General features: G+C 36.2%; 3 protein-coding genes across 4 annotated transcripts; 1 reads left to right on the top strand and 2 right to left on the bottom strand.

Moving 5' to 3' along the window:
* The first annotated feature begins 5,582 nt into the window (after window positions 1-5,582).
* Window positions 5,583-7,890, top strand: LOC145595737 (uncharacterized). Its single transcript, XM_081652157.1, has 3 exons — window positions 5,583-5,951; window positions 6,370-6,782; window positions 7,210-7,890. Exons 1-3 carry the CDS (start codon window positions 5,787-5,789, stop codon window positions 7,646-7,648), a joined length of 1,017 nt encoding a protein of 338 aa, XP_081508283.1. The 5' UTR covers window positions 5,583-5,786; the 3' UTR covers window positions 7,649-7,890.
* Window positions 7,891-8,974: 1,084 nt separating this feature from the next.
* Window positions 8,975-16,228, bottom strand: LOC145593751 (uncharacterized). Its single transcript, XM_081650093.1, has 5 exons — window positions 16,069-16,228; window positions 12,157-14,138; window positions 11,157-11,277; window positions 10,316-10,375; window positions 8,975-10,197 (listed from the first exon to the last, which is right to left on the bottom strand). The coding sequence occupies exons 2-5, from the start codon at window positions 14,052-14,054 to the stop codon at window positions 9,232-9,234; spliced, it is 3,045 nt and encodes a 1,014-aa protein (XP_081506219.1). The 5' UTR covers window positions 14,055-14,138; window positions 16,069-16,228; the 3' UTR covers window positions 8,975-9,231.
* Window positions 16,229-19,643: 3,415 nt separating this feature from the next.
* On the bottom strand, window positions 19,644-26,038 carry LOC145593750 (E3 ubiquitin-protein ligase At1g12760-like). Of its 2 annotated transcripts, none has more exons than XM_081650092.1 (5): window positions 25,923-26,038; window positions 24,052-24,896; window positions 21,850-21,975; window positions 21,484-21,757; window positions 19,644-20,349 (listed from the first exon to the last, which is right to left on the bottom strand). In XM_081650092.1, exons 2-5 carry the CDS (start codon window positions 24,717-24,719, stop codon window positions 20,134-20,136), a joined length of 1,284 nt encoding a protein of 427 aa, XP_081506218.1. In that variant the 5' UTR covers window positions 24,720-24,896; window positions 25,923-26,038; the 3' UTR covers window positions 19,644-20,133. The 2 variants fall into 2 exon arrangements, with proteins under 2 accessions (XP_081506218.1, XP_081506217.1); XM_081650091.1 differs by lacking the exon at window positions 25,923-26,038 and adding an exon at window positions 25,729-25,884.
* Between the last annotated feature and the right edge of the window lie 599 nt (window positions 26,039-26,637).

Raw genomic sequence — 26,637 nt, 5'->3', positions numbered from 1 at the left:
AAAGTGCCAGCGAAGCTACTGAGGTTGTACCTCAAACCACAAGCCAAAATCTCACTGAAAGCAAGAAGGTAACTCATGACTTTTCCAATGAATCCTCTGCTGTTCATATGCCTTTCCTTGAGATGAGTAGTTTTAATGTGGGGTCCACAAATTCTGATGATACACGTATGAAGAGGAAAAAGGGACGTGAATTAATTGTGAATAAAACAAAATTAGTTCCTAACACTTCCCGTAAAAGGCAATTTGATGATGATGATTTGTCTTCTATTAATGATGCTCATGAGGGGAAACGTATCAAGCAGAATGATGGTGCAATTGCAGAGGGGAGTGTGAATATGGAAACTGATGTGGCGGCGGAGGTTGGCATGGACCAACCCCGCCTCTCTCAATGAATGCTCTTGTTTGGAACTGCAGGGGACTGGGTAACTCCCTGTCAGTTCGACAGCTCCGTAAATGGAGTAATAAATTTACCCCCGATATGATTTTTGTATCGGAAACTATGATCAATAAAATAGAGGTTGAGAAGTTGAAGGACCGTTTGGGTTTCGAGAATGCTTTGGGTGTGGCTAGTATTGGGAAGGCTAGTGGATTGTGCTTGTATTGGAGGGAAAAGGTGACATTTTCATTGGTGTCCTTCTCTCAAAATCATATATGTGGGGATATTGTTGACTTGGTTGGAACTTGGAGATTTGTCGGGATTTATGGATGGCCAAAGGAGGAAGATAAACATAAGACATGGGCTTTGATGCGTCACCTCTCTGCTGAATCTCCTCATCCCATTCTCTTCGGTGGGGACTTTAATGAAATTCTCTCTTACGGGGAGATCGAAGGTGGTGCTGACAGAGGAAGGAAAGAGATTGAGAAATTCCGTGACATGGTTGATGATTGTGAGTTGCGGGATCTGGGGTATGTTGGGAGTTGGTATACCTGGAAAAGGGGGAATAGCATGGACACTCGTGTTAGAGAACGCCTTGACAGGTTCCTTGGGTCTCGGTCTTGGCATAATCTTTTTCCGAATGCTATTGTTGAACATTTGGTTCGCTATAAGTCTGACCACAATGCTCTTTTGCTGAAGTTGAATGAGGGGCGAAAGAAGAAAAAGAACAAGACAAAGAACTTTCGGTTTGAAACCGGGTGGCTCTTGGATGATTCGTGTGAAAATGCAATAAGGGAGGCATGGGATAGCTCGGCTGGGGTCACTACATTTGAGAGAGTTGCTACTGTTGCTAGAGGACTTGGGAAATGGAGCAAATCAAAGTTTCACCAGTTAGAAAAACAGATTGAGGATGTCGAGAAAGCTCTACAAAAGGCTCAACTAAAGAAGTCGTCTTTGGAAAGCATGCAGGAGTGTTCGGCCATTGAGAAGAACTTGAATGATTTGAATGCCAAATTAGAAGCTTACTGGTATATTCGGAGTAGAGTATCTGAGATCCGTGATGGCGACAGAAATACAAAATATTTCCACCATAAAGCTTCCCAGAGAAAAAAGAAAAATTTTATTGGTGGAATTTTTGATGAACACGGAGTCTGGCATTCTGATGAGGAAAAAATCGAAGAAATAATCTCGAAGCATTTTGGGAATTTATTCACATCTTCCTCTCCCTCTGAAGCTGACATTCACGATGCTCTTGAGAATATGAGGCCATGTATTTCCCCTGCCATAAATTCAGAGCTCCTCCGTCCTTTCACAAAAGATGAGATTTTAGAGGCGCTTAAGCAAATGTACCCCTGCAAAGCCCCGGGCCCTAATGGTATGCACGCTATCTTCTATCAACGTTTTTGGCATATTGTCGGGGATGAGGTAACTTCTTTTGTTAGTAGTATTTTACATGGTTTTTCGTCCCCAAAGCCTGTTAATAATACTAACATTGTTCTTATTCCGAAAGTTGACTCCCCCACTATTACTGCTGAATATCGCCCTATTGCTCTGTGTAATGTTCTTTACAAGTTGGTGTCAAAGTGTATTGTCATGAGGCTTAAAAATATTCTCCGTGATATTATTTCTGAAAATCAGAGTGCGTTCGTCCCGGGTCGTCTTATTACTGATAATGCTCTTATTGCCCTGGAAGTGTTCCATACTATGAAAAATAGGAGTAAAGGCAAGAAAGGGACGATTGCTATGAAGCTGGATATGAGCAAAGCTTATGATAGGGTGGAATGGGGATTTTTGAGGAAATTGCTTTTGACCATGGGTTTTGACGGCCGTTGGGTAAACTTGGTGATGGACTGTGTGTCATCGGTTTCGTACTCCTTCGTTATAAATGGAGGAGTCTGTGGTTCGGTTTCACCTACTAGGGGTCTCCGACAGGGGGATCCTCTTTCCCCGTATTTATTTATTCTGGTGACTGATGTTTTCTCTAATATGCTTCAGAATAAAGTGAGTGACGGGTCTCTTCATGGGGCCAAAGCTAGCCGCAACGGTCCAGTTATCTCTCACCTTCTCTTTGCAGATGATAGCCTACTTTTTGCCAGAGCCAACCGACAGGAATGCAAAATTGTAGTTGATTTACTCAACCAGTATGAAAAAAGCATCCGGGCAGAAAATTAATTATGAAAAATCGGAAGTCTCTTTTAGCAAAGGGGTCCCTTCTGAACTTCGAGAAGGTTTGATGGAGATTTTACATATGCGGCAAGTTGACATACATGAGAAATATTTGGGTATCCCGACGATCGTGGGCCGATCAAAAAAAGCCATTTTTGAGGCGGTTCTTGATAGAATTTGGAAGAAATTGCAGGGTTGGAAAGAGAAGCTTTTATCGAGAGCAGGGAAGGAAGTTCTCCTCAAATCGGTCATTCAAGCTATTCCGACATATTTGATGGGGGTTTATAAGTTTCCAAGCATGATTATTCAGCGCATTCATTCGGCCATGGCGAGATTTTGGTGGGGTTCGACAGATGGGAAAAGGAAAATTCATTGGGTAAATTGGGATTCTATGTACTATGAAATTCCTTGGGGGCATGGGTTTCCGGGACTTGAGTGTCTTTAACGACGCTCTCTTGGGCAGACAAGCGTGGAGGCTTATTAAGGCTCCTTCCTCTTTACTTGGGCGCGTCTTTAAAGCAAAGTATTATCCCAATTCTGACTTCCTGGACTCCTATCTTGGGCTGGCTGGTAGCTACTCGTGGCGCAGCATTTGGGCGTCAAAAGCTATTGTTAAGGAGGGGGTTTTGTGGAAGGTAGGAAATGGCCACAATATCGATGTGTGGGCTGATCCGTGGGTGGCTGATGGTGAGGGTCGATTTATTTTGAGCGAGGTGTCCTCTAACATCTCTAGAGTGAGTGACTTAATTGACCCGGTTAGTAGAGATTGGAAACTTGACATCCTCGATGAGTTTTTTTCTGAGAGGGATAAGCAATGTATATTGGCTATTCCTATTTGTGAAAGGGAGCAGAATGATGAATTGATCTGGGCTTTCTCAAAAACGGAGGAGTATACTGTCAAGTCTGCTTACTTGCTAGGGAAAGGGTGTGATCTTGATAGTTTTCATCAAGCATGGCAGGAAATTTGGAAAGCAGATGTGACCCCGAAAGTTTGTCAATTTTTCTGGAGACTTTGCACGAACACCATCCCTGTTAAAAGCCTCTTGCATTATCGCCACTTAACTTCAGATGTGGCCTGTCCCTGGTGCTCCACCAATGCTGAAACTGTGACTCATGCTTTTGTTGGCTGTGATCGAGTGCGTAATTTATGGACTGATTGCTGCTGTTCTGATATGGCTAGTTGGAGTGAGTTTGATTCATTTTGCGACCTTATAGTAAGCTGGAAGAATTTAGACCCACAGATGGTTCAACGTGGCATGTTCCTTGCTTGGTGTATTTGGGGTGATAGAAATTGCAAGGTGTTCCAAGACAAGCTGACTCCCAATGCTGCTACTGTGCTACGCGTCTACAGACTTGTTGAAGATCAAGGAACATATGCTGCTCGTGTTTATGGGGCTGTGGGTTTGCGGCCTGCTCCCAGCCCGAATATTTGGTGTGCACCTCCTGCTGACTCCGTCAAAATTAATGCTGATGCTAGCCTAGTTGTTGATGGTTGGGTGGGTCTTGGGGCTGTGATGAGGAATCATGAGGGTAAGGTGATTGTTGCTGCCACGAGAAGATGCAGGGCCTGCTGGACCCCTGAGATTGCAGAAGCTAAAGCCCTGCTTTTCGCTCTAAAACTTGGCATGAGGTATGGTGCTACCAAGGTTATTCTTGAATCAGATTGCAGGATCATAATTGATAAGCTTGCTAAGAATGCTGCACCTCTGGAGTTTGATACGGTGCTTGGGGATATTATTGCGTTGTGTACGAATTTTGTGTCTGTTAATTGGTCACATGTGAAACGAGATGGTAATTGTGTCGCTCATAATTTAGCTAAACTAGTGCCTTTTGGACATGAACAATTTTGGGAGAATTATGTTCCCGAAGAGGTTTTCCCCTTTGTACTCATGGACGTTTTGTCCCTTAATTAATTGATGGCTTCTAGTTGGTTTCAAAAAAAAAAAAAAATAGCTGATGCTCAAAAAAAAAAATTTAACAATAAAGAGAGTAACTAATTAAAGTATATTCCTTTTACAAACAATTACTCCATATTATTTTTTTTTTTTGAAAACTACTCCATATTATTTTAGATTTTAGTATATGATCAAGAAATATTAGAATTGACAAATATAATTAGAGCTAATGGTTTAAAAAAAAATTTAAAAAAAATGGTTATAAGATATTAATTAAGATGTTAATATGAAATGAGGACAATCTAGATAAATGTAAGTGGCACAAGCTTATTGGCTAAACAAGATATCGGCTCCTGTTTTGAGTGGTGCATATCCCGCCAATTTGCACCCATCAACTTCTCTCTTCTGCCTAGTCACTAATTACTCCAAAAAAAAAAAAGGAAAAAAAATTGTTTTTTTTTTAAAAAAAAAAAAAGCCCAAATTGGTTATGATTCAGCAAATTATACGTAGTATTAAAGGCCCATAACATACTACAGTAGTAAAATACCATAGTCCATAGCTATTTAGCCATTATAAGTTTATAACATGTGTTTTTTAGTGAAGAAAATACATTAATCTTCTGTTAAAAGATAATTGGATGATTTAAATTTAAAATCTAAAAAGACTACGGGGACTTTAATTTTTTAGTGTGACTGTCACAGTCTGAGCGTTTTGACATTAAATTGTGTGTGTGTGTGACGTTATCTTGCCTTTAGGCGGCAAAGACGCAAGCCTTTTGCAAAAATAGAGCTTGTGAGCACAAAGGAATACAAGTGGGCGTCTGAATCTCAAAGGGCACTCTCGTCTTTTGATGAAGAGTTTGGAGTACTAATATGTATGAGATGATCTATAAAGGGCTAACAAGAACATATAAGCATAAAAGCAAGGTAACACATGATATAGAGGGCAAGTGATTATGAGATGATACTAATTTATTTAAGGTGACATGCTGACATCATATGAACGTTTTGTAGTAGTGGCATTCAAGTTAGTTGTTACACGATGATGACCTGGCATAACTACCTAATTTTTAAAATATTTTCCCGAAATTTGTGCATGTATAAGGGTGCTTCATCATCTTCCTCATGAAATAAAAATTAAGAAAGAATAAAAACATGCTAAATTTTCCTTCTACTATTTCCTCCTGTAATTTCCCTGAAATTTTAAAGTTCTGTTAATTATTTTTGTAATTTACCCTTCAAAATTAAAAGATTAAAACTTTGAATACAGGATTTATTCAAAGTTTTAAATTTGTGCAGAAGTTTGAAATATTTCTTGGTTTTTATAAGGAGGCAAAGAATAAATTAAAATGGGGGTGGATTATTACAATGTTTTACAGGTTGATAAAAATGCAACAGATGATGATTTAAAGAAGGCATACCGAAAATTGGCCATGAAATGGCATCCTGATAAAAATCCCATTAATAAGAAAGAAGCTGAGGCCAAATTCAAGCAAATTTCTGAAGCTTATGAGGTAATTTTTGTAATTAATTCCTTAATTTTTTTAAATCTTCTTTATTATTTAAAATTGTATCCATTTGTAATGATTTTAATTTAAGTTAGGTAATTTTGCTGATATAATTTAAGGTATTGAAGAAATATTTGATCTTGATTACAAAAATAAAAAATTTGTTCAACATTATTTATTTGCAATGATATATGAAGAATTTTTGTTAAGTAATGATGGAGATCAAATTGAGTTGTTCTGAGTTTTACCCTTTTGTTTTTTCATGGTTTTAAAGGTACGTCTGTAACCATGAGACGCATCTGACAAGATCCCACTTAATAATCTTCAATAATCATCGTGTTTGTAATCTCAATTACTTGAATTAAAGTTAAGAAGTTTTGTACTTGATGGTTATCTTTAGAGGAATAACACTAGGTTGTTTCAGGTTCTGAGTGATGAACAAAAGCGACAATTCTATGACCAACACGGCGAAGAAGGGCTAAAGGACATGCCACCCCCAGGCTCTGGGGGTGGCTCTCCCTACGGAAGCAGCAAAACCGGGTTCAATCCTAGAAGTGCAGAGGATATTTTTGCTGAATTTTTCGGGACAAGCCCTTTCGAGTTTGGATCATCACCAAGTACTGGTGGAAGAGCCAGAAAAAGATACTCATATAGTGAGGGTGGAACATTTGGTGGAACTGAGAATATGCATCGAACGTATAGTGAAGGTGGAACAACAACTGTGTTGCCTAAAAAACCGCCTCCTATTGAAAATAAGTTGCCCTGCACCCTAGAAGAGTTGTACACTGGATCAACCCGGAAGATGAAGATCTCTAGGACAGTAATCGACGCTAATGGGTATGGTACATTTTCCCATCTATGTGCAACTTTTACTTGCATTGTTGTTATATATTTCCTCCGTTCACTTTTAGTTGCAACAACAGTAATCAGACTGTTGCGACTAAAAAGTTACATAGGCAGAGTTTAACAAGTAGTTGATTCTTATAAGTTTGCCTTGTTTTCGAGTGATATGCCTTTCCTAGAGAAATCTGCCTATAATTACAACTTATAACAGTTGTGAATTAAAGAGATTGTTACTGATTAAAACTGATTTTTATCGATTAAGCTTCTTTTAACTGATCAAAATCAAAGGATGCCAATTACATTGAAAGGATGTTCTTTTCATTTTGTTGTTGCATACAAAACTGCCAATGTTTTGATTTCATTCTTTTGACAATAGCTAGTTTATACTAACATACATTTCGTCTGTTGGAACAAAAATCAGAGGTCAAGTACCCGAAACAGAAATACTGACAATCGAAGTAAAGCCTGGATGGAAAAAAGGAACAAAGATCACATTTCCTGATAAGGGAAATGAGAAGCCGAACCAGCTTCCAGCAGATCTAGTGTTTGTCATCGATGAGAAACCACACGACGTGTACATAAGAGACAACAACGATTTGATCATGACTCAGAAGGTGACTTTGGCAGAGGCCATTGGAGGGACTACAGTCAAGATTACAACTTTAGATGGTCGAAACCTCTCCATACCTGTTAAAGATATGATCACACCGGACTATGAGCTCGTAGTTTCCAAGGAAGGGATGCCTATACCGAAAGATCCTAAAAATGTAGGTGATATGAGAATCAAGTTTGAGATCAAGTTCCCTACTAAATTGACTTCAGAACAGAAAAAGGCCTTAAAACGCGCTTTTAACAGCTGATGATCTGATCTTGTAGTATAATTTTGTAACATCTTCATAAATCACACCTTCTCTGTAATCTGAAAGTAGTTCTACTTCTCATACTGTCTATTTTTCTCCCATCTCTTCATGGCTGTCGATTTTTCGAGGGAACCAAGGGAGAAATTTTGTAGAATCTACATTGTAGGAGCTATGTTAGCTGAAAGTAGAACCAATATTGCATCATAATAACTCAAATTATATATGTATATATAGTGTTGTTTTTCCAATTTATTGCATCTAATTTCATAATTGGCTAATTTCTAGATCCTATCTTAATTTCATTCTACTAATAATACGAAGTAGTTTTAACACAGTGATCTTTACAAGAAAAACTGAAAGGCCTTGATAGGCTTGATTATCCTATGCTAGAGCAATTTACAAGAATAATGAATTTGTAAAAAGCAATTGCATTATTGCATACATGTAGAAGTGGTGCACGAGTTGTGCAGATTGGGTTTGATTCGTTCAATTCATATTTTGGTGATGAGTCATTCGGTTCTAGTTGAACCATTTTCTTAAAATCAATATTTGGTACGTGTACAGCTCAAATACTAACCTAAATAAATCATGTAATCAAAAAGAGATTCATATTCACGAGGATTATATTTTTGAGTAATTATTCTAACGAGAAAGGCTAAGGATACTTTGCGTTGTATTAGTTTTATATAAAACCTATTAGTGTGGTCAACTTTTCGTAAATACCAAATATAGTTTTCAAGGGAGAGTCGATCGGTTGAAGTGATTGTGTTATTATTGACAAGGTTCTTTGGTACTTATATGACTTGAAAAAAAGATGCTAGTAAAAATGATTGATCGAATAGTGTGTACACACCTCTTTAGTTGGTTATTTTTTTATAGTCACGTAGACTAGAATAATTTTATGTACAAAATGTTGGTTTTTAAAATTTATAAAGGTCGTACATAACTAAAATATACTTGTACCATTCATTAACATCATTATTTATCTTTCAAAATGGTAATCATATAGATTAACCACTAAACTAGAGTCACTCTATGTCAAACTTGTCTATAAAATAGGTGCATAGTGAGAAATCTTAGTCTTAGAACTAAAAATTGTCTATGCTATAGAGTATAAATTATCTCTAAATTCAAGAAGATTTCATTGCAAAGTTATTACGGAGTATCAAATTTTTACTAATTACTTTGAACTGTTTAAAGAAATCAGTTAAACTAATATAGTGAATTTGAGAGTATGGCACTGATTCTTTAGTGCCATTTAAATTATACGACTAACAAAGAGAGACGAACCAAACAAAATCAGGGAACAAAAGGAAACGGAGAAAGTATTCAGAAATCAATGTGGCTACGTCTTTCCTTATGGCTCTTGTAGATCAAGTTGCGTCTAGCTCCAAATGAAAGCTACAAGTACATGAAAAAATAAAAATAAAAAAACCTTAGTTGTACAACCCACTAACAGGAAATACAAAGATGAACCTATGTCTAATTGTCTACGTTTACGTCTACGTCTATAGACGTGCAAGACTTCTAAAACTAGTACAAAAAGAAAATAAAACTTTATTATTTACATGTCGAAATATAACTCAGAAACCCTTATTATTAGAACCATTATTGGTTCTCCAATCCCTGGCTAAGTGACCAGAACCAGGCGCCCCATTAAACTGTCCACTAGGTAAGTTTCCTACATTGTTAGCGCCGTAAGGCCACCATGCTCCCTGCTGCTGCACATTCATAGGTGGCTGAAGAGGTTGGATAGGCTGTGCAACTGGGGGCCAAGGTGGCCGCTGGAATGTCTGATAATGTGCCATATGTGGGGCCAATGAAGGATTTTGGATAGGTTGGGGTGCTGGTGCTGGTGGTACTGGGTGAGGTGCTTGTGGTTGCCATTCAGGTATATCATCGTCATCGTCATTCCAGGGTTCAGTGGGTATTCCACCACCACCACCACCACTACTCGTACCATTTTGTCCATATTTCTGGATCAATTCTCTCATTTGGTCAACCTGCCGAGCCGGGGTCCGAAGAAGATTATGATGCCGAGAAACTGTCCCATGACCTGGGACAGGATTCGGTTTAGTAAGTGATGAGGGCAGGTTAGGCCCTTTAGAGAAGTTAAACTCTGGTAAATCATCATCCTCCCGGTGACCAGGAGGGCCAAATCCAGGAGGCACATCATCATCATCTTCATCGGGTTGGGGGGGTTTAGAGAGAATAGGGGGAGAGGGGGCACTTCTAGGGGCAAAACCAACATTAATCCTGTTCCTATCATCATTTACAGCATTTTGGCCTCCAGTGTGATTTTTAGTCATTTGTTTCTGATGAGACAAGGAGTTCGGTGAAATCACAGGTGGTGTTATTTGCACTTTTCGCCATACAACAATTCCAATTAGGCCATCATCGATATCATTTAATTTTTCAGTGTAACTCTTAGGAAGATGATTGATTATCATATCAACTGTTTTTGTGCGTGGGGGACACAGGTAGAGCTCCACTCCTGGAGCAGGCTCGGCAAATCCCAATCGCTCATCCGCTATGTAAGAATCAACCAACTGCAAGAAATACAGAGTAGGTGAGTATATAAAATTAAAGTTGTTATGGCCTTGTTGGACCCACAGCCTGAGTTGAGAAAATGCTGGGAGTCAAAAGGATGACAGAAAATAATAGTACCTCAACAAGATCAGAGCGTTCACTATCCATAGCACCTTCCTTAAGTACAAAATGAGATACCTAGCAAATAAAAAGAAATCATGACAATATTACCATCAAATAGTTTTTGACAGATTATACAGCACAGGTTATATTTGGGTAAGCAATACCGACTACTAAGATTATACGAGTACAAAAGTGCAGTTTCAGTTATTTCAACATAAGCCTTTGGAGAGCTGTCTACAAGAGCTGATATTGAATCTTGTCTATAACATGTACATACGGCAGCAAATGAGACCACACGACCCACCCCCAACACCCCTCCCCAAACACTAAAAAAAAAAAAACAAACAAAGCCCTCCAAATAAATCAGGAAAATATAATAAATAAAGGGGGCTGGAAAGTTGGTGGTTTTAACAGAAAGGCCACACAAACATCTAATCCTAGAAGCAATTGTCTTGGTCAGTCATACAAGACATTGAAACTATCTGGAATCAACTTTGCTGAAAGAGAAATGCCTATACAACCGCATAATTTTGAGCAAAAGCTCATGACAAAAAATTGTTTCTTTGAAGCCAAAGACCTAAAGACTCAGGTCAAATGAAGGAATAATGAGACAGCATGAAATCAATGCAAGTATAATCTTAACCAGGCATCTCTAGCAAAGAGCATGAAACCTCAGCAATCTAAGAGCAGGAGCAAAGTATTTGCTACAGGCCTAAAACACGCTCTGCTTTTATTTCGATAAACACATTTCTGTTTATCTTGCTTTTGCAGTGAAAGAAAACTTAATATACAGATTATAAGCCATGTCAAGCAAAAAAATGGCAAAGTGGCCTAGGAAAAAGAGCTTGGAATATACCATAATTGCCCGGCTCCTGGACATCGGAAGCGCTTGCAAAAACTTATCAAATGCATCAAGCCTAACCCGACCCTTGATGTCAAAAAAACCTGCCCACTCTTTAGTATTGGCTTTTTCACCACTGCAAACATATAAGAATAACTAGGATCAGTTAAATTACAAGTTTTTTCAGGCTTAACCACACATTCATGAGAAACACGGGGGAGGGGGGGGGGGGGGGGTGTTCAAGCAGCCCAGGCAACTAATTATTATTATTATTAGCTAAGCAAAAGTCAGCTGCAATAACATCGTCAAGTACAAAAGAATAACAGTCTAGCCAAATTCTAGTAGAGTTTAATCTATAGGACTAAGATAAGCCACAGTGCAGCTTCATTCCACAGCCCCATTGTTGGTTCAAGCTCCTCACCGCACTCTCCCGGAAGACAAGATGTCAAAAAGAAACCAAACATAACAGAAGATACAGGAAAACATAAATTACACTCGGATCTACCAACAAAAATCACATGACTGCCATCTTTCAGGACAGCCATACAGATGTGCAGTGACAAAACTCAAACAGTGGCTTAATAAAGCAGAGAATCTAGACATGTAGAGCAATAATCAGTGTTTCTTAAAGCAACTAACCCATGTAGCATATCCTTTAAATATATGGTTAAAATGGTTTGGCAGGACATAAACCAGGCAAAAAAACTTGTAATAGCAACATCTACTGGTTAAAAAAGCTCATGTTAGAATTGGCATATTAATCGCAAAAAACCATGCAAAGTATTTAGTATTAAAAAAAAAATTACCAAATTCATCATTTCATCTCCAAAAGGACAGTTGCATTATTAAAAGGTTTCATATAAAAATATAAATAAATAAATAAAGAACAATATCATCAAGCAGACTCAGCTATCATCCAAATTATGGATGAAAAAATAGAAGTGGATGCAATACAACTAAGATTGAGACACCAATTAAGAAAGAAAAAAACATCTGAACAGAATGAGGAGCCAACCTTTTGTACAAGGCAACAAAGTTGGCCATGGAGGAAATATTAAGCTGCAGTTGTCCCTCCCAAACACTTTCTTGCTTTCGAAGATGTACAGGATTCTTATCTAACTCCTTCTGACTGTCAGCTAATTTCTTATCGGATTCTGTAAGTTTGCTTTCCACTCCAACTTGTTCCGTTTTCTGAGAAGTTGTCGTCACAGGTTGTTCGGGTGACCTGGATTCAAAGGCCACCTCAGAGTTTTCCTTATCCATCTCAAGGGTGGATGTCCTAGAATCAACTGGTAAATTCTCAAATGGTGGCTCTTTATTAAGTGACTCCATGAATTCATCCAAGGATACAATAGGAGGAAGATCTTTCATATCATCCACCATTAGTCCTTGCATATCAGCGCCATCATTAGGTATAGTAATCTCACACTGATCATACTGTTCTACCTTGGTTGGTGCAACTTTAGGAGGACGTGCATCAGACCCATTGGTCTTTGAACGCTTTTGAGAAGACGCACTAATTTCAGGTGAAATTTCCTCAGAAGCACTGTTATCAGGTTCGAAGTCCACTTGGTATTCACCTTTGTGAGTTTTCTTCACCAAGCGCCTCATATTAACATCAGAATCAGGAAGGACTTTCATCTGATCAAGCTCTTCTGCTTTCGCAATTCGCCACTCTGAAAGTTCTTTCGAAGCTAGCTCCTCTGCTGTCATTGAACATAGACGATCAGGAGGTATATCACCTGACATAACCCTTTCCCGCAGCTCAGGATTATTACGATCTTTCAAGTTGAACAACAGTGATCTTCCCTTCTCTTTATATTTCTTATTTACACCACCAAATAATTTAAAAAGCTCTGTTTCGATTTCAAAGGCAAGAGAATCTGGAGACTGAATTGTTTTCTCCTTAACATAAGAATTCACATTCTCACGCATCACCTCAGACGTCACAATATTGTCAACTTCATTAAAGTCTGATATATGCGAAGTATCTGAAACCCATGAAAGACCATTCCCCTGCAAAAGATCATCTTTAAAAAACAAGCCATCACTAAACAGTGAATCTTCACCAGCTAACATGGGATCAGAATGGAATTCTGTCCCCATAAAGCTCCATGCCTGATTGTCATCGCTACATGTTTCTTTTAAATGGGTTCCCAAAGATGCTTTCTTGTCATCATTGCACCCATCAGTAAGAATGCCAGACGTACTAGAATCTTCAGCCTTGAGCTCTATGTTAGCAGCTCCAGCACTTGATTCACAAACTACAGGTTTATGCTCTTTTAAGCCCTCCCGAGTATTTGCTTCAACCTCAATTTCTGTCTTCATCTTTCCATCTGAGGTAACCAAGGCCAGCGCAGAAGCTAAAGATTCCCTCAGCTTGGCCCTAACAGAATCATATGACTCTCCCTGGCTTTTTGGAGAGACTTCTGGCTGCGAATTTCTTCTTGAAACAGTTGACTGAGATTTGTTCACAAAAGATTCCAAGTGCATCACTTTTTTACCAGAAGCACTAATCTTTGATGTGTTTGGCATAGGTTTTTTATTTATAGCAGAAGACATACTAGGACCTTTAGCATTTGACCCCAGTGGAGCAACTCTCTTGTTAGAAGTCATCTTTTGTAAATCCCAATCATCAGGTATTGGTTCAGTCGTCGCCTTCCGCTTACTTGGCACTAACAATTCTGATTGGCTGGAATTAGGATGCATGCCCATATTAGTTGGCATGTACTCAAATTGCTCATGCATATTACCAGATGTTGATATTATTTTGCTGTTCAAAGGTTCAACTGCTCCCTCTAATGATTCTGACATCGAGGAATCAGCTCGGCTCATAATTGAATTCAAATGACTCATCTGACTATCAGGCAACGTTGGCAGAGATAACTGCCCTGAGACAAGAGTGTTCAACATATTGGACTAGCATATACACAGATCTGCAATTTTGTGCTTCACAACAGTAAATCCAAGTATGCCACTGGAATGATGAAGGGCAGTCTGCAAAGACAAAAACATAATACATATCAGAACAATGTATATTTGTAAATTATATAAAGAAAAAATAATCAAATCAACAAAACAGCTAAAATATATAAATAGTTCTTTCCTTGTGTTTGTTTCAATCTTAATTCTATTCATAAATTATTTAGGTTGAAACTGGGATCTACAGCAGTAACAAAGTACCTACTATAGAGCAAGCAGCTAAAGTGCAAACAAATGAAAACCATAAGCATTAATAGACAAAATTTACAGATACCTTGAGAAAGAAAATCTACATATAAATAAAACTAAAAGCCCGTACAATCACAATAGTCTATACATTTGTTGGTTAGATTACCTGTTTGGCTGTTTTTTAATATTGCAAGTAGAGCACATAACACATGAAGCTTATCATCTAGTTAATCTCCACCTCTAGTAAAAGCACAATATCTAGAGATCTTAATAAATAGGGATTAATGGGCATTGGGCTTGTGATTAAAGAAGGGTACAAAGTTACAAACTTCATATAATGAATTACTTAACTGCTCACAAAAAACAGAAATACACCCCTACCTAGAACACTGGGTAAAGAGCTTTCTTAAAAATATATATGATATATCTTTAGTTTGAAAATGAGGCACCCTAATTTTTCAAGGTCGTGAAATAGTGTCAGGCCCTGTGTTTATGTACAACAGTAAGTAAACTAAAATGCTTCAATCATAACTACAAAGGTGACAGTTAAGAAACAAAGCCATATAAGCTAAATGGCTAGCAATCATTCAAAATATGTTTTTTTTTTTTTCCGAGGATGTGGGGGAGGGGGGGGGGAATAGGTCAATGCACTAACAAGTATAGTGGGGAAAAAATTGGGTAATCTAACGCAATGGTGTATTTTATCAAAGGCATAGATAATGATATATCACACATACAAAGATACCACTACATATTCCATTTATTTGAAAGAAAATCGTGATTCTTCACACTATTCAAAAGTTACAATTCATTACATAAGGAAAAACCATTATATTAAGGATCTAAGCATCTCACCTCAATATACCTGATTTTAAGGACACAAGAACGAGAGAACATTCTTAAATCAAGTCAAGCTTAATACCAATACCTTAAAACCCAAATCTAAATTTGTTCCAATTCTATAAAAAATAAAAAAAAAAAAAAAAAAAAAACCAAGTACCAGTCACCATAACAAGATTTCTTTAATTCACGAGTTATGACTTCAATCAATCAATCAATCAAAGCCTTAATCCCATAAGTGAGGTCGGCTACATGAACCAAAAGTGACAAATACCAATCACTTTAACATTTTTATTTTATTCCTACGTATAACTTCAAACACTCTAATTCACTGAAGAACACCAATACCTTGAAAAGGCAATTCTTCATACATTCTGTACTTCACATAAACATCAAATACCTAGATTTATTTAATTATGAGCTATAGCATCAAATGTTCAAACACCCTAATTCACTGAAGAACACCAATGCCTTAAAAGCCCCAACCTACCAATCACCCTAAATTATTGCGAGCTATAACTTCAACCACCAAACCTCAAAAACCCTAATTTCAACAAACAAGCAATCGCCTTTTTTCCAATCAAGCAACAAAACAATGAAAAACCATCCCCTCAATAAATAAAATCAAATTCAAATTCAACAATTACATTACAACAGCCTCACAAAAACTAATTAAAACCCAATAATATTACCGTCAGCTGGTCAAATTAAGGACCAATCAAAAAATTCATGAATTACATTATTCAATCCAGAAAAACCCTAAAAATCGAAAAGTATTTCAAAATAACAACGAAACAGAGCTGAAATCGAATCGAATCAACAGAAATCAAATTTAAACTATAAAATCGATAAATTATTATCAAAAAGCAATAAAATTGAAAGCGAATTAATGGAAAAATTAGGTTGAAATGCTTACCGAAAAAATGATTTTCCCAAAAGTGAAGTCGAAGAAGAAGAAGGAGGATGAAATTGGGGGAATAGGAGAGAGAAAGTGAGAGAAGAAGCTAGAACCCTAAAAAATGAGAGATAAGAAAGAAAGAGAAAGCTTTTACTGTTGAGATTTTTGTTCCAGGAGTTACAATTTGTGTTAATTTCTAACCTTTTAATTTTTCATGAAAAATCATAAAGTTTATTGTCCTTTTTTTTTTCTTCATTTTTAATTGTTTTTTTTTTCCTTCATTACTATTTTAAAATATTGTGCGGATATTTATATTCTAAAGTATTTATTTAGATATTGGATCTTGCTAACGAGCGCCCCGGGGCGTTAGTTAAGAAATAATTTTATTGGTTGAAAGAGTATTAAGGGCCTGTTCACATTTACTGAACAAAACTGAACTGAACTGAACTGATTGGAGCTGAACTGAACTGAACTGCACTGATTGGAACTGAACTGAACTGAATTGAGCTGAAATGAATATTTTATGAGAGAGGGAAATTAAGAGCTGAACTGAACTGAACTGAACTGATTGGGGCTGAACTGAACTGAACTGAACTGAACTGATTGGAGCTGAACTGAACTGAACTGAACTGAAATTAAGTAAATGTGAACAGGCCCTAAGTTAGGAATGCATGACAAAATCACGCGTCGTTCGGTGTAATTAATGTTAGTTTTACTCTAATATTTTCACTTTTAATTCTCTTATCTAACGCCCCAGGGGCGCTCATTAGCTTTTGCCATATATATTTTCCCTCATTATAGTGAACCAAAACTTGAAAAAACTCATCGAACATGGCTAGATATGGTGCGTGCAATAGCTGACCTAATATAAAAAAAAAAAAAAAAAGGTTTAATGACGTATGGTAGTAATTGATAAATTAAAGAACATTAGTAAAAATTAAATATGTGAGTCAAAGTAAGTGTATAAATAATGAAGTATATATAAAAAGTAATGTTTCAAAAAAAAAATGTGGATTACATATATATAAGTAAAAACGTTGGTGGAATTATATTCTAAATAATTGTTTTTGTAAAAGTCACCTAATATAGGACCCTCATTGAAAATTTATTACAAGTAAAAGGGTGATATGTGATAAATCCATATAATCATGAGGTGGAATTATCTTTCAGCATATCACTAAAATTTGTAAATCTTCCAAAGGAAAATCAAATGACATCAAGGCACGTAATGCACTAAAGCAAGAATATTATGATAAACTTTATACTTCGTAATAGTTATAGATTAGTGTTGGGTGGTAGGAAGCTAATATTCCGTGAAATTTTGTTTTCCGTTTTTAAGGGATGAGAAAAATTTTCTTCAACTTGAAAATAACTATCCCAATAAAATTAGAAAAGCATTTCCAATAATAAGGATAGGTGCACTGGGGTACTTTAGCTCTTCAAGTAGTTCTTGAAGGGGAGAGAACTTTAACCAAAAGAAAGAACCAAATAATAGAGGGGGTGAAGGGTAGAGATTAGAGAACTTATTTTTACATCAATAACAGAGTTTTTGTGTATATTCTTAAGTAACTCTCCATGAAAAGACACTTTGAAAAAAACTCTTCCTTAGAATAAATTTAATTTTTTGAAGAGCAAGTTTTATCTCAATTCGTTGACATGTGTCCATGCCTCCTTGCCCGGCGAAAGACAACCTAATAGGGGCACGTATAAGGCCCTAACTAAAAGTTGTCTTACATTTTTGTTATACATGCATTATGTGACATCATTGAAGCACATAACGTCCTTCTTTTAAAGGTATATTTTAGCGACAATATCTGAAATGGAGCTGAAAATGATAAGTTTGCTTAAATTAGTAAGGTACGTAATAACTGAAATTGATAAGTTGCTGAAATTAATAAGGTATTTGATTTCATCATATGTTTGGTAGAACTTATTTTTTTGTTTAGGTAGCATAAAATTCTTTAAAATAATAACATAGATTTTACAATAAAAAGGATTTAAAGTGAAAACTACAAAAATTCGACACCTTATTTTGAGATGATACTCTAATTAACATCTCAATCTAAGTCCTATAAATTTTATTTATGCTTGTCAAACTATTCTAGTTATTTAAGGCACCTTGAATTTTTATCATCTTATCATTTAAGGTGTCGGAAATATGTTATCAAACATTGCATGCTCTTACTTTTTGAATCCCAAATGTTAAAAGACCCATTCTATATATTGACTAAGGGCCTGTTCTGACACATTGAAATTCAGTTCAGTCCACTTCAGTTCAGCTCCTAATTTCCTTCTCTTATAAAATATTCAGTTCAATTCAGTTCAGCTCAGTTCAGTCAATGAGAACATGCCCTAAAATCAACTTTCCACTTTACGTTTATTACTAGTTTCTTATCTTTAATTTTATGCAATCTGTTCATGGGATTTAGTGTGCTAGTTTCATAAGTTCAATATTATGTAATATGCTCATGGGATTTAGTGTGCTAGTTTCATAAGGTCAATATTATGTATTCTCATGGGATTTAAATTACAAAGCTTTTCATTACTAGTACTTAGGGCCTGTTCTCTTACGTTGAAATTCAATTCAGTTTAATTCAGCTGAGTTCAGTTCAGTTGAGTTCAGCTCAATTCAGTTCAGTTCAGCTCCTAATTTCCTTCTCTTATAAAATTTTCAGTTCAGTTCAGTTCAGCTGAGTTCAGTCAATGAGAACAAACCCTTTGTATTTTTCATAAAGAAAATTTGCAAATTGCAGTCATTATTTTACAATTTATACGAACTTTTGGGCTGCAATTTGCAATTTGCTTTTAAAATGACTGCAATTTGCAAAATACGAACTTTAAATAACTGCAATTTGCAAATTTTCCTTTTCATAATTGTGTTTATCTTGTGAAAGCTATTACCAATACATTCTATATCCACCAAGCGTCAACCTAGTGATAGGAAAAACACCTTATAAGTTATAACCTATAAATTGGAGGTCCAATACCCACTAAGGGCACTTTGAAAGTTAGGCTTCCCTTAACTCCTCAACCTCAAAGTATCTAGCCCATTTACTAGAGTTATGTTAGCCTATGAGAGATTCTGGACTGGTAAAATAATTCTTCTTACCTTTTAAAAAAAATTCTCTCATTTCTTATTTTACTCAGTTTACACTCAAAATTTCCTTACCTTCCCTACCTTTTTTATTTTAAAAAGTATGAGATAACTTGCACAATTATACCCTCTAAAATGCTTATTTACTTACTTGCCCCCATCAATGTTAATTAGCTCTTTTTTATAACTCTTAAAATAATTTGCGGACATTTATGCCCCTAAAAATACTTGTTTACATATTTTCTCTCATTAATGCTACTAACAACTAATGTTCTAATGTAAGGACAAATTAAACCGAAAGAGGTTCCTTAATATTTTTTTTTTTTTTGGAAATTAAAGAGAGCCACAAAGGCGGGGGTGAGAATCGATCCCATGATCTCCTGAAATCAGGAGGGAAGTTCTAACCACTTGAACTATCCCTCACTCTCATAGGTTCCTTAATATTGCTAGCTATGCTGCGCACGTTAAGCCGCTCTAGTTAGTAGTTACAAAAAAACTATAAACTTACAACACCAAACATAAAAGGGCTTTTATATACATTTCCCCATTTTAATTTTCCCATGGATTTTCTTCTAAATAACATACACAATCTTAGAGATTCGGAGTTTTCTACACTTCTAATTTTCCAAACACATTGTAATTTTAAAGATAGCAGTGTACAATAATGAAATTGTGAACCAAATAGCTTAGAACATGGCCAATCATCACCAACAAAACAGATAAGGTATGTATATCTTACAAGAGGTGGACTTTTTTCAACATTTTCTTCAGTTTATGAACCAACTCTAGCTATTAACACTGGTCTAATTAAGAAATTATGATACATGACAAGCAATGGAAGTGAAACCGCATGATAAAACCTCCGGTTGATGGGGGTGCTTCTTCGAATTATGCCTGAGAATGGCTCTAATACTTGCATATAAAATAGTCTTGGCGCTGATGTTGCAGAAAGAAAGGGTGGTTTGGTCGTATCACAAGCCAGTGCCTCCTCAGCTGCTAACTACCCTACTCTCAGCTCGTCGTAGGCTGGCTGTTGCCCCAGCAAGTGAACTGAGCAAGGACTCACCCACTTCATTCTTACAAAGGGGGCAAAGTGCATTAATCTTGAGCCATTTATCCACACACTCCTTATGAAACAAGTGAGTACATGGCAACTCCCTAAGTTCATCATTGTTTGCATATTTCGCCAAGCAAATGCAACAAACCTGTAAGAAGAGAGGATAAAGTCATAAAATTGGATCCAGACAATCACCAAGCCAGGCATCACAAAACAAGAATAAGATAGACCCATTTCAAGAGTCACTGTGAGGCAATACAGAGCAAACAATTTAGCACTCAAGAATAGAAATAATTTAATCATAATTCAGGTATTTAGCTTCAGCAATCAAAAGGAACCTAGGAAGTAGCTAACTACATCTTATGCATCGTAGAAAGGCCATACTTGGCTAATGTCTAATGGCTAACATTGAGGAAATTCTGCTTTTGGTGAAGAAGGTATAAAGAGGAGGAAAGGACAAAGATATTGTCAGAAACTGGGGCTTATAAGTTGAACATGCAGACTGTTTGTTTTAAGTCCATCTATCTAGATCGACGTAAGCTTAAGGTGCAGTGAGCCACTTATGGCTTGCACATATTAGCCCCTTGTATTGCAAACCTGTCTACATAATTAGACAATCAATCACATGGAAACTGATCATATGCAAAAATATTGGCCATTAGAATTATGCATTTCCAGTTAATTTAAAAGCAAGAGATTGCAACAAGGTGAATAAGCCGGTAGCTAAGTATCTAGTCTTGAACTCTTGACAATTGAATAGAGTATTCCAATATTAAAATTTCTATAGCAGTCATTACATAGCAGTATAGCACTTCATTGTCATGAAAACTTCATTAAAGCCTTAAAGGTCACTCTTTCCTGTTTCTATTCCTGTTACTGAAATGCATCTTTGTAATCTTGAGAATTTTTGTTCAAGATTTACAGCCTTTACCTCATGGTTATTAAGTCATGCAAAATTTAAACCACTGGAGATCCATGTGCAATTTTTGGTTTCCATTGATCTATTTTCATGCTTTAAATGTCACTTAACTTCAATTTCTACAATAATATTATCAAAAAGTGACGTCTAGCTTTACATAGAAATGCATTGTATGTTTACAGCCTTTTAATTTAAAAGTTTCCACTTTCCTACTTTTCCTGAAATTTTGTTTTTGCGTTTCCTGACTTACCTTGCCAGGTATCTATTTCCTGTTTTTGTTTTCATGTAATAATAAAATAAAACAACAGAATAACAAATTACAAAGTTATCATGGCTGGTAAGGATTGGCCAGAAAGAACTTACAGCATCTTCTCCTGATATTACGCGTTCCTTCTCTGTTCCTGCAGCTACTACCCCAGCCTCATTACCACCGTCATTGTGTCTGTTTTTCTTTAACTTATACTTGTAGATTGGAAGAGCATTAATTGATTCCGTTGTTGCTCCTCGGGTTTGGTTTAAATCTTCCCTAAAGCCTAGTACAGATATTATACATGGAAGACAGCAGCAAATTGTTGCACAGAGAATAAATGGCATCGCATATCCTATGCAGCTGAAGATGAGGAACACTATACATAACCTGATAAGGTGAATTGTTCTGAGTTAGTAACTCATACAAAGCGGAGAAAATCTACAAAGATTAAGCATTAATTAGCAAGCACGACCATTTACCTGTACAAGTTGGGAGCTTCAGTAGAAGAAGCATGACCCCCAAAAATCCACACATTACCAACTACGAACCAGATTGCAAAGAAGCAGTCTAGGGCCATCTTAAAGTACTCGATTGAGACCTTTAGCCTGTAGCACAAGGAATTCACATAAATTTCTTTTGCTCCTCTATAGTCTATAATATACTTGCAACCAAAAAATAAAAGCACCAAAAACAAAAAAAAAAAACGCAGAAGAACAACTAAGTAATTATGAGTACAAAGAATCACAATCAAGCTTAGGGACCACCTCTCAGAATACTTGCAGAAGTTCTATATTGTGAGGGAGCCCCAGATAATCTCCTATCACAACTATTTGCATTTATTTCTGTGCCACTTTACTTTTTCACTTTTATTATTTAGAAAATAAAAGTAAAACAATATATTGTGAGAGGAGATATATTTCCATGTTTATCTCAGAGATAAACTTGAATTTTCCCCTAAATTGTTACCTTGCTAATTAAATTAACAGATTTTACAGTAAATAAAGTTAGGGTGTAAATTGAAATCATTTCACCATAGAGCTCATAATATACTTCTTTGAAAACCAAGCAAGAATATCTTCTACAACTAATTTTGCATTTTAATATAACAGTGATTAAAGTCCAGGTTTCCTAATTCAGAGAACAGTTTGTGAAGATAGGACAGGTAAGCAATTCATTTGGCATGCTCAAGTATTATACTTGAGTGTTTGCATACAAGTGTTTAACTTTTTATTCACAAATGCCGTACATGATGATATCCATAGACTAGCTACATAAGGCATTAGTCCTGAACAAATTTGGCACGAAAGGCCACAGAAAAGCATGGCATGGGAAACCCAGGTCTACAGCTTAATAAAGCTATATTAGTCAGTTGGGAAAAAAAATTTGCAGTATTTGTAAACAGACACCAATTTTTTATGAACATTTGGGAACTTCAAGGCTCCAATTTCTCTTTTTATGCAAATAGAGGTTGAACTTTTAAAATTGCAATAAAGGAGGGTATTTTCGTAATTTCAGGGTACTGTGCTTTTTAGGTGTACCTGATGGCTAAAAAGGGCCCCAAATGTACCAATACCCCCCCCCCCCCAAACAACAAAAAACCGTTTACTTTTCACAATGTTCATACACTATATAAAACATGCAGCATTAATGGTTTGGGAAGTGATGTTGCATCCATAACAATCTTATTTAAAAAGTGAAGTCACATGGGCAAAAGATCTAAATTTGGGTGCTAGAATTAGAGTATTCAGATCACACAACAATTGCCGAGAGGAAGCTATACGAGTTTAATTCTAGCCCTCTAAGAAGAAGCTTGATTAGCAAATATTGGCCAACATCTTGACCTCATGCAACAATTTACCCTATTCAGGGAGCACAACAAGGAGGTCAAGTGTTTACAGTGGAAAACATATAATCCATGTGTGTCTCACAGTAAACAGCCACCTTAAACACCTTACAAGGATTACAGCGGGCATCAATTGTCATTAAGAGCACTTTCTGGTGTGTATCGGAAGGCTTCTTTGCTATGGTCGCAGCAGCAAGGCAACACTTTAAGTACCAGCCACAGCTTCCAAATCAATTTTTGCAACAGTCCAAGTTCCAAAAATTCAATTGCAAAGGGGCCACATCAGGATTTCCGCATACATCAAAAGAAAATTGAAGTGATTTGTTATTACAAAACCTTAAGTCTTACCTATACAATTTCAACCACTCTTAATAAATGATAACTGGTTATTTGTTAAAAACCGTTTGCTGTTTATCTCTCTGTTCATCCAAGTCATATTTCTTAAATTCTTAATATAGAGAAGTCAACACACAAAAAGCAGGCAGCGAGCAAAATTTACAAGCTGAATCCATGTTTCAATAACATGTACATGAATTGTAACAAAAAACATGAGAAATATAACAGTTAAATGTAAGCAAGTTTAAATACTACTCTGTATATGGCATTAGTACAGTAGTGCTTAACCTGGCAGTTTTCAAACGTACATAAAATTCAAATAGGGGCCCACATGTAGGAAGCAAGATCAAGAAGCAAAGAGCCAGCATAATGAATCTAGTCAGCAAAATAAAGAATAGTTCTTGGACAATCATTGATCAGTAATGTATAAAGCATATCAGCAATGGAAAAGAGCAGTATAGATCTTCAACATAGGACTCAGTGTCAAAATTCCAATCATTACCTGGCATTTCCCATTGCGGCACTTAAAGCACTTCCACTTCTGTTGGAATTACTGGTATGGTTATCATCTTCTATAATTTGTGTAGGCAGAGAAGATGAATGTCCAACAGCTGGATTACCATTAGAAGAAGGTTGTCTGGATGGCGAAAGATCTTGTTCGGAAGATTGGTTACGATGAAGATAACGCCAATAGAGAAGAGGGAGAGTTGCGACACACCCTGTAGCATAACCCACAATCCAAGCAAATAATGGAGTTCGTGGATGCTCGTTCCTCGACAAAGATAACACAATGATAGAAGCCACAATTTGACCTAAGGTGAGGGCTAGTTCAATAGATATCCACAACCCTGAATTAAGCGGGCTTCTGCGCCTTCGGCTATGACCATTCCCTCTCCTGCTTGAAGAATTCCTGGAGGTTGAAATATTGGAAAGAGGAAGTGAGAGCTGAGAAACTGAAGCCCTGGCACTACTTGAAGGCCTGTCTTCGGGTTGAGTAGAGTCCAACTCATTAGAAATTCTATCATGAGCAGAACCAGAAGAAGCAGCCTCTAAACTCCTCCTTATGTCAATCACATGCTCATTCTCATTTCTTCTTTCTGGTTGTTCCATTAATAACGGGTATTTGTCAGATTGGCTATTACATTGATAATCTGCAAACCGCATGTCCATTCAAGACAACCGATAGAAACGGGAGAAATGAATGCATGGAGTTTTGATTTAAGACCGTAGAAATCAAAACGTTCACTAAAGAACCTGCCTAATGCAATGACTTGATACCACCAATAACAAGCAATTGACTAGTCTACAAGGTACACTGATACTTCGTATATCTTAACCCTGGTCCTTCTGTTAATAGAATCAACAAACAACACTGTCAGACTTAAATTTCTGTTCTCCTTCAAATGTAGAAATTTGTTTAATACATGCAATGGAAGCTTTTATGAAAAGCCTCAAAGTACCAAAAAGTTTAAAGAAATTATAATCCAAGAATTTATACAATTTCACCAAGTTCAGCTCGCTAGTTCTCAAAATGCAACCCTGTTTCTAATCTTTACACTACATCAGAACCCAAGGCAGTAGAATTACAAGCAACAGATGCTAACCAACCGAGCAAAAGGCAACAATGAAGAACTCAAGTTTGCTCCAATTCCCCAGTTTTACAAGAATTCAAGGGCCACAATACTTGGCATATAAAGCTTAAAACAATTAAAGAGTTCATACAGAAAATAACCCCCAAAATTTCAGCAAAATCATCAAATGCTAAACCCAGATGATTACACCAACCCAGAAATTTCCCAAAATTGTAATTTCAGCAAAATCACAAACAAGAAGAAAACCCCACAACATATATTAAAATTAAAAACTACCCATCACAGAAAAATCAATCAAAATCACTTAAAATTCTCCCAAAAAAACCTAAATTCAAACTTTGACTAGTAATCAGTACTAACCCAAGATGAGTCAAACAGGAAAAACACACTGATTAGATTCAAAATCCCAAAAAAAAAAAACATAATCAAACCCCAGAAAAATTAACAGATTCAACTTAAATTTCAGAACTAAAATTGACCCAATTCATAACTCAATACAGTATAATTAAATTTTCAAAGCAGCTTAACAAACACAAATCTATCTACCTACCATTATTATAGCTCAACAAAATCAAAGAAAAACTTACCATAAAAATGCTGATGAAAAAATTAATGAGGATAATAATTTTGCAGTGATTTTTTATGGGGTTTTAAGCAACTGGGTTTGATTTTTATTTTATTTTTTAATTTTAATTTTAATTTTTTGGGATTTTACGCAAATTCAACAAATGGCAAAAAAAAAAGTAAAAATAGCGTCAGCAAAATTATTCTTTGTGCTTACCTATTTTGCTTGGCCGCGTCGTTTTGGAATATACTTGGACTGCCTTTGTGTGTCAGTCAGCAAGAGATGCACATATTAATTTCTTTGAATTTTCAAACATTATCTTTTCTTTTGCTTTTTATTATGAAAATAATAAAGTTTATATAATAAGGTGATGAAAATTTAAGAAAATGTCTTAATCTTAATATGATTCTTGAAAAGAGGTGGAAGAAAAAAAGAGAGAAATTTCAGTGAAGTTTCTGCTCTAATTCGTTTTCTTCTTACTGTTTTCTTTTGGAAGATACTTCATGTGTCTTTTGAATATTCGATAGCGCACTTGTATATATTTGTTAATGTATAATTTTAATTTTATATACTGCGTATAATTATGAATAATTTTTTAGGATTGTTAAAAAAAAATCAAAACAAAAAAAAAAAACTATAGTAATGTATTGATACTATAAGGGTCTGTTCTCTTACGTTGAAATTCAGTTCAGTTCAGTTCAGTTCAGCTCAGTTCAGTTCACTTCAGCTCCTAATTTCCTTCTCTTATAAAATATTCATTTCAGTTCAGTTCAGTTCAGCTGAGTTCAGTTCAGTTCAGTTCAGCTGAGTTCAGTCAATGAGAACAGGCCCTAACTCATGATATCTCTAGTGATTATATTTATTATGTAACTAGTGTGTGGCTCGGGCGATGCCCCGAGTTGCTAGTTTGTAATTAACATTCGATTAATTT

The sequence above is a fragment of the Chenopodium album genome, chromosome 19, assembly GCF_948465745.1.
Source record: "Chenopodium album chromosome 19, dcCheAlbu1.1, whole genome shotgun sequence".
Classification (NCBI taxonomy): Eukaryota; Viridiplantae; Streptophyta; class Magnoliopsida; order Caryophyllales; family Amaranthaceae; genus Chenopodium; species Chenopodium album.
The sequence above is the reverse complement of the archived record's forward strand: the minus strand, read 5'-3'. Positions and strand labels throughout refer to the sequence as shown.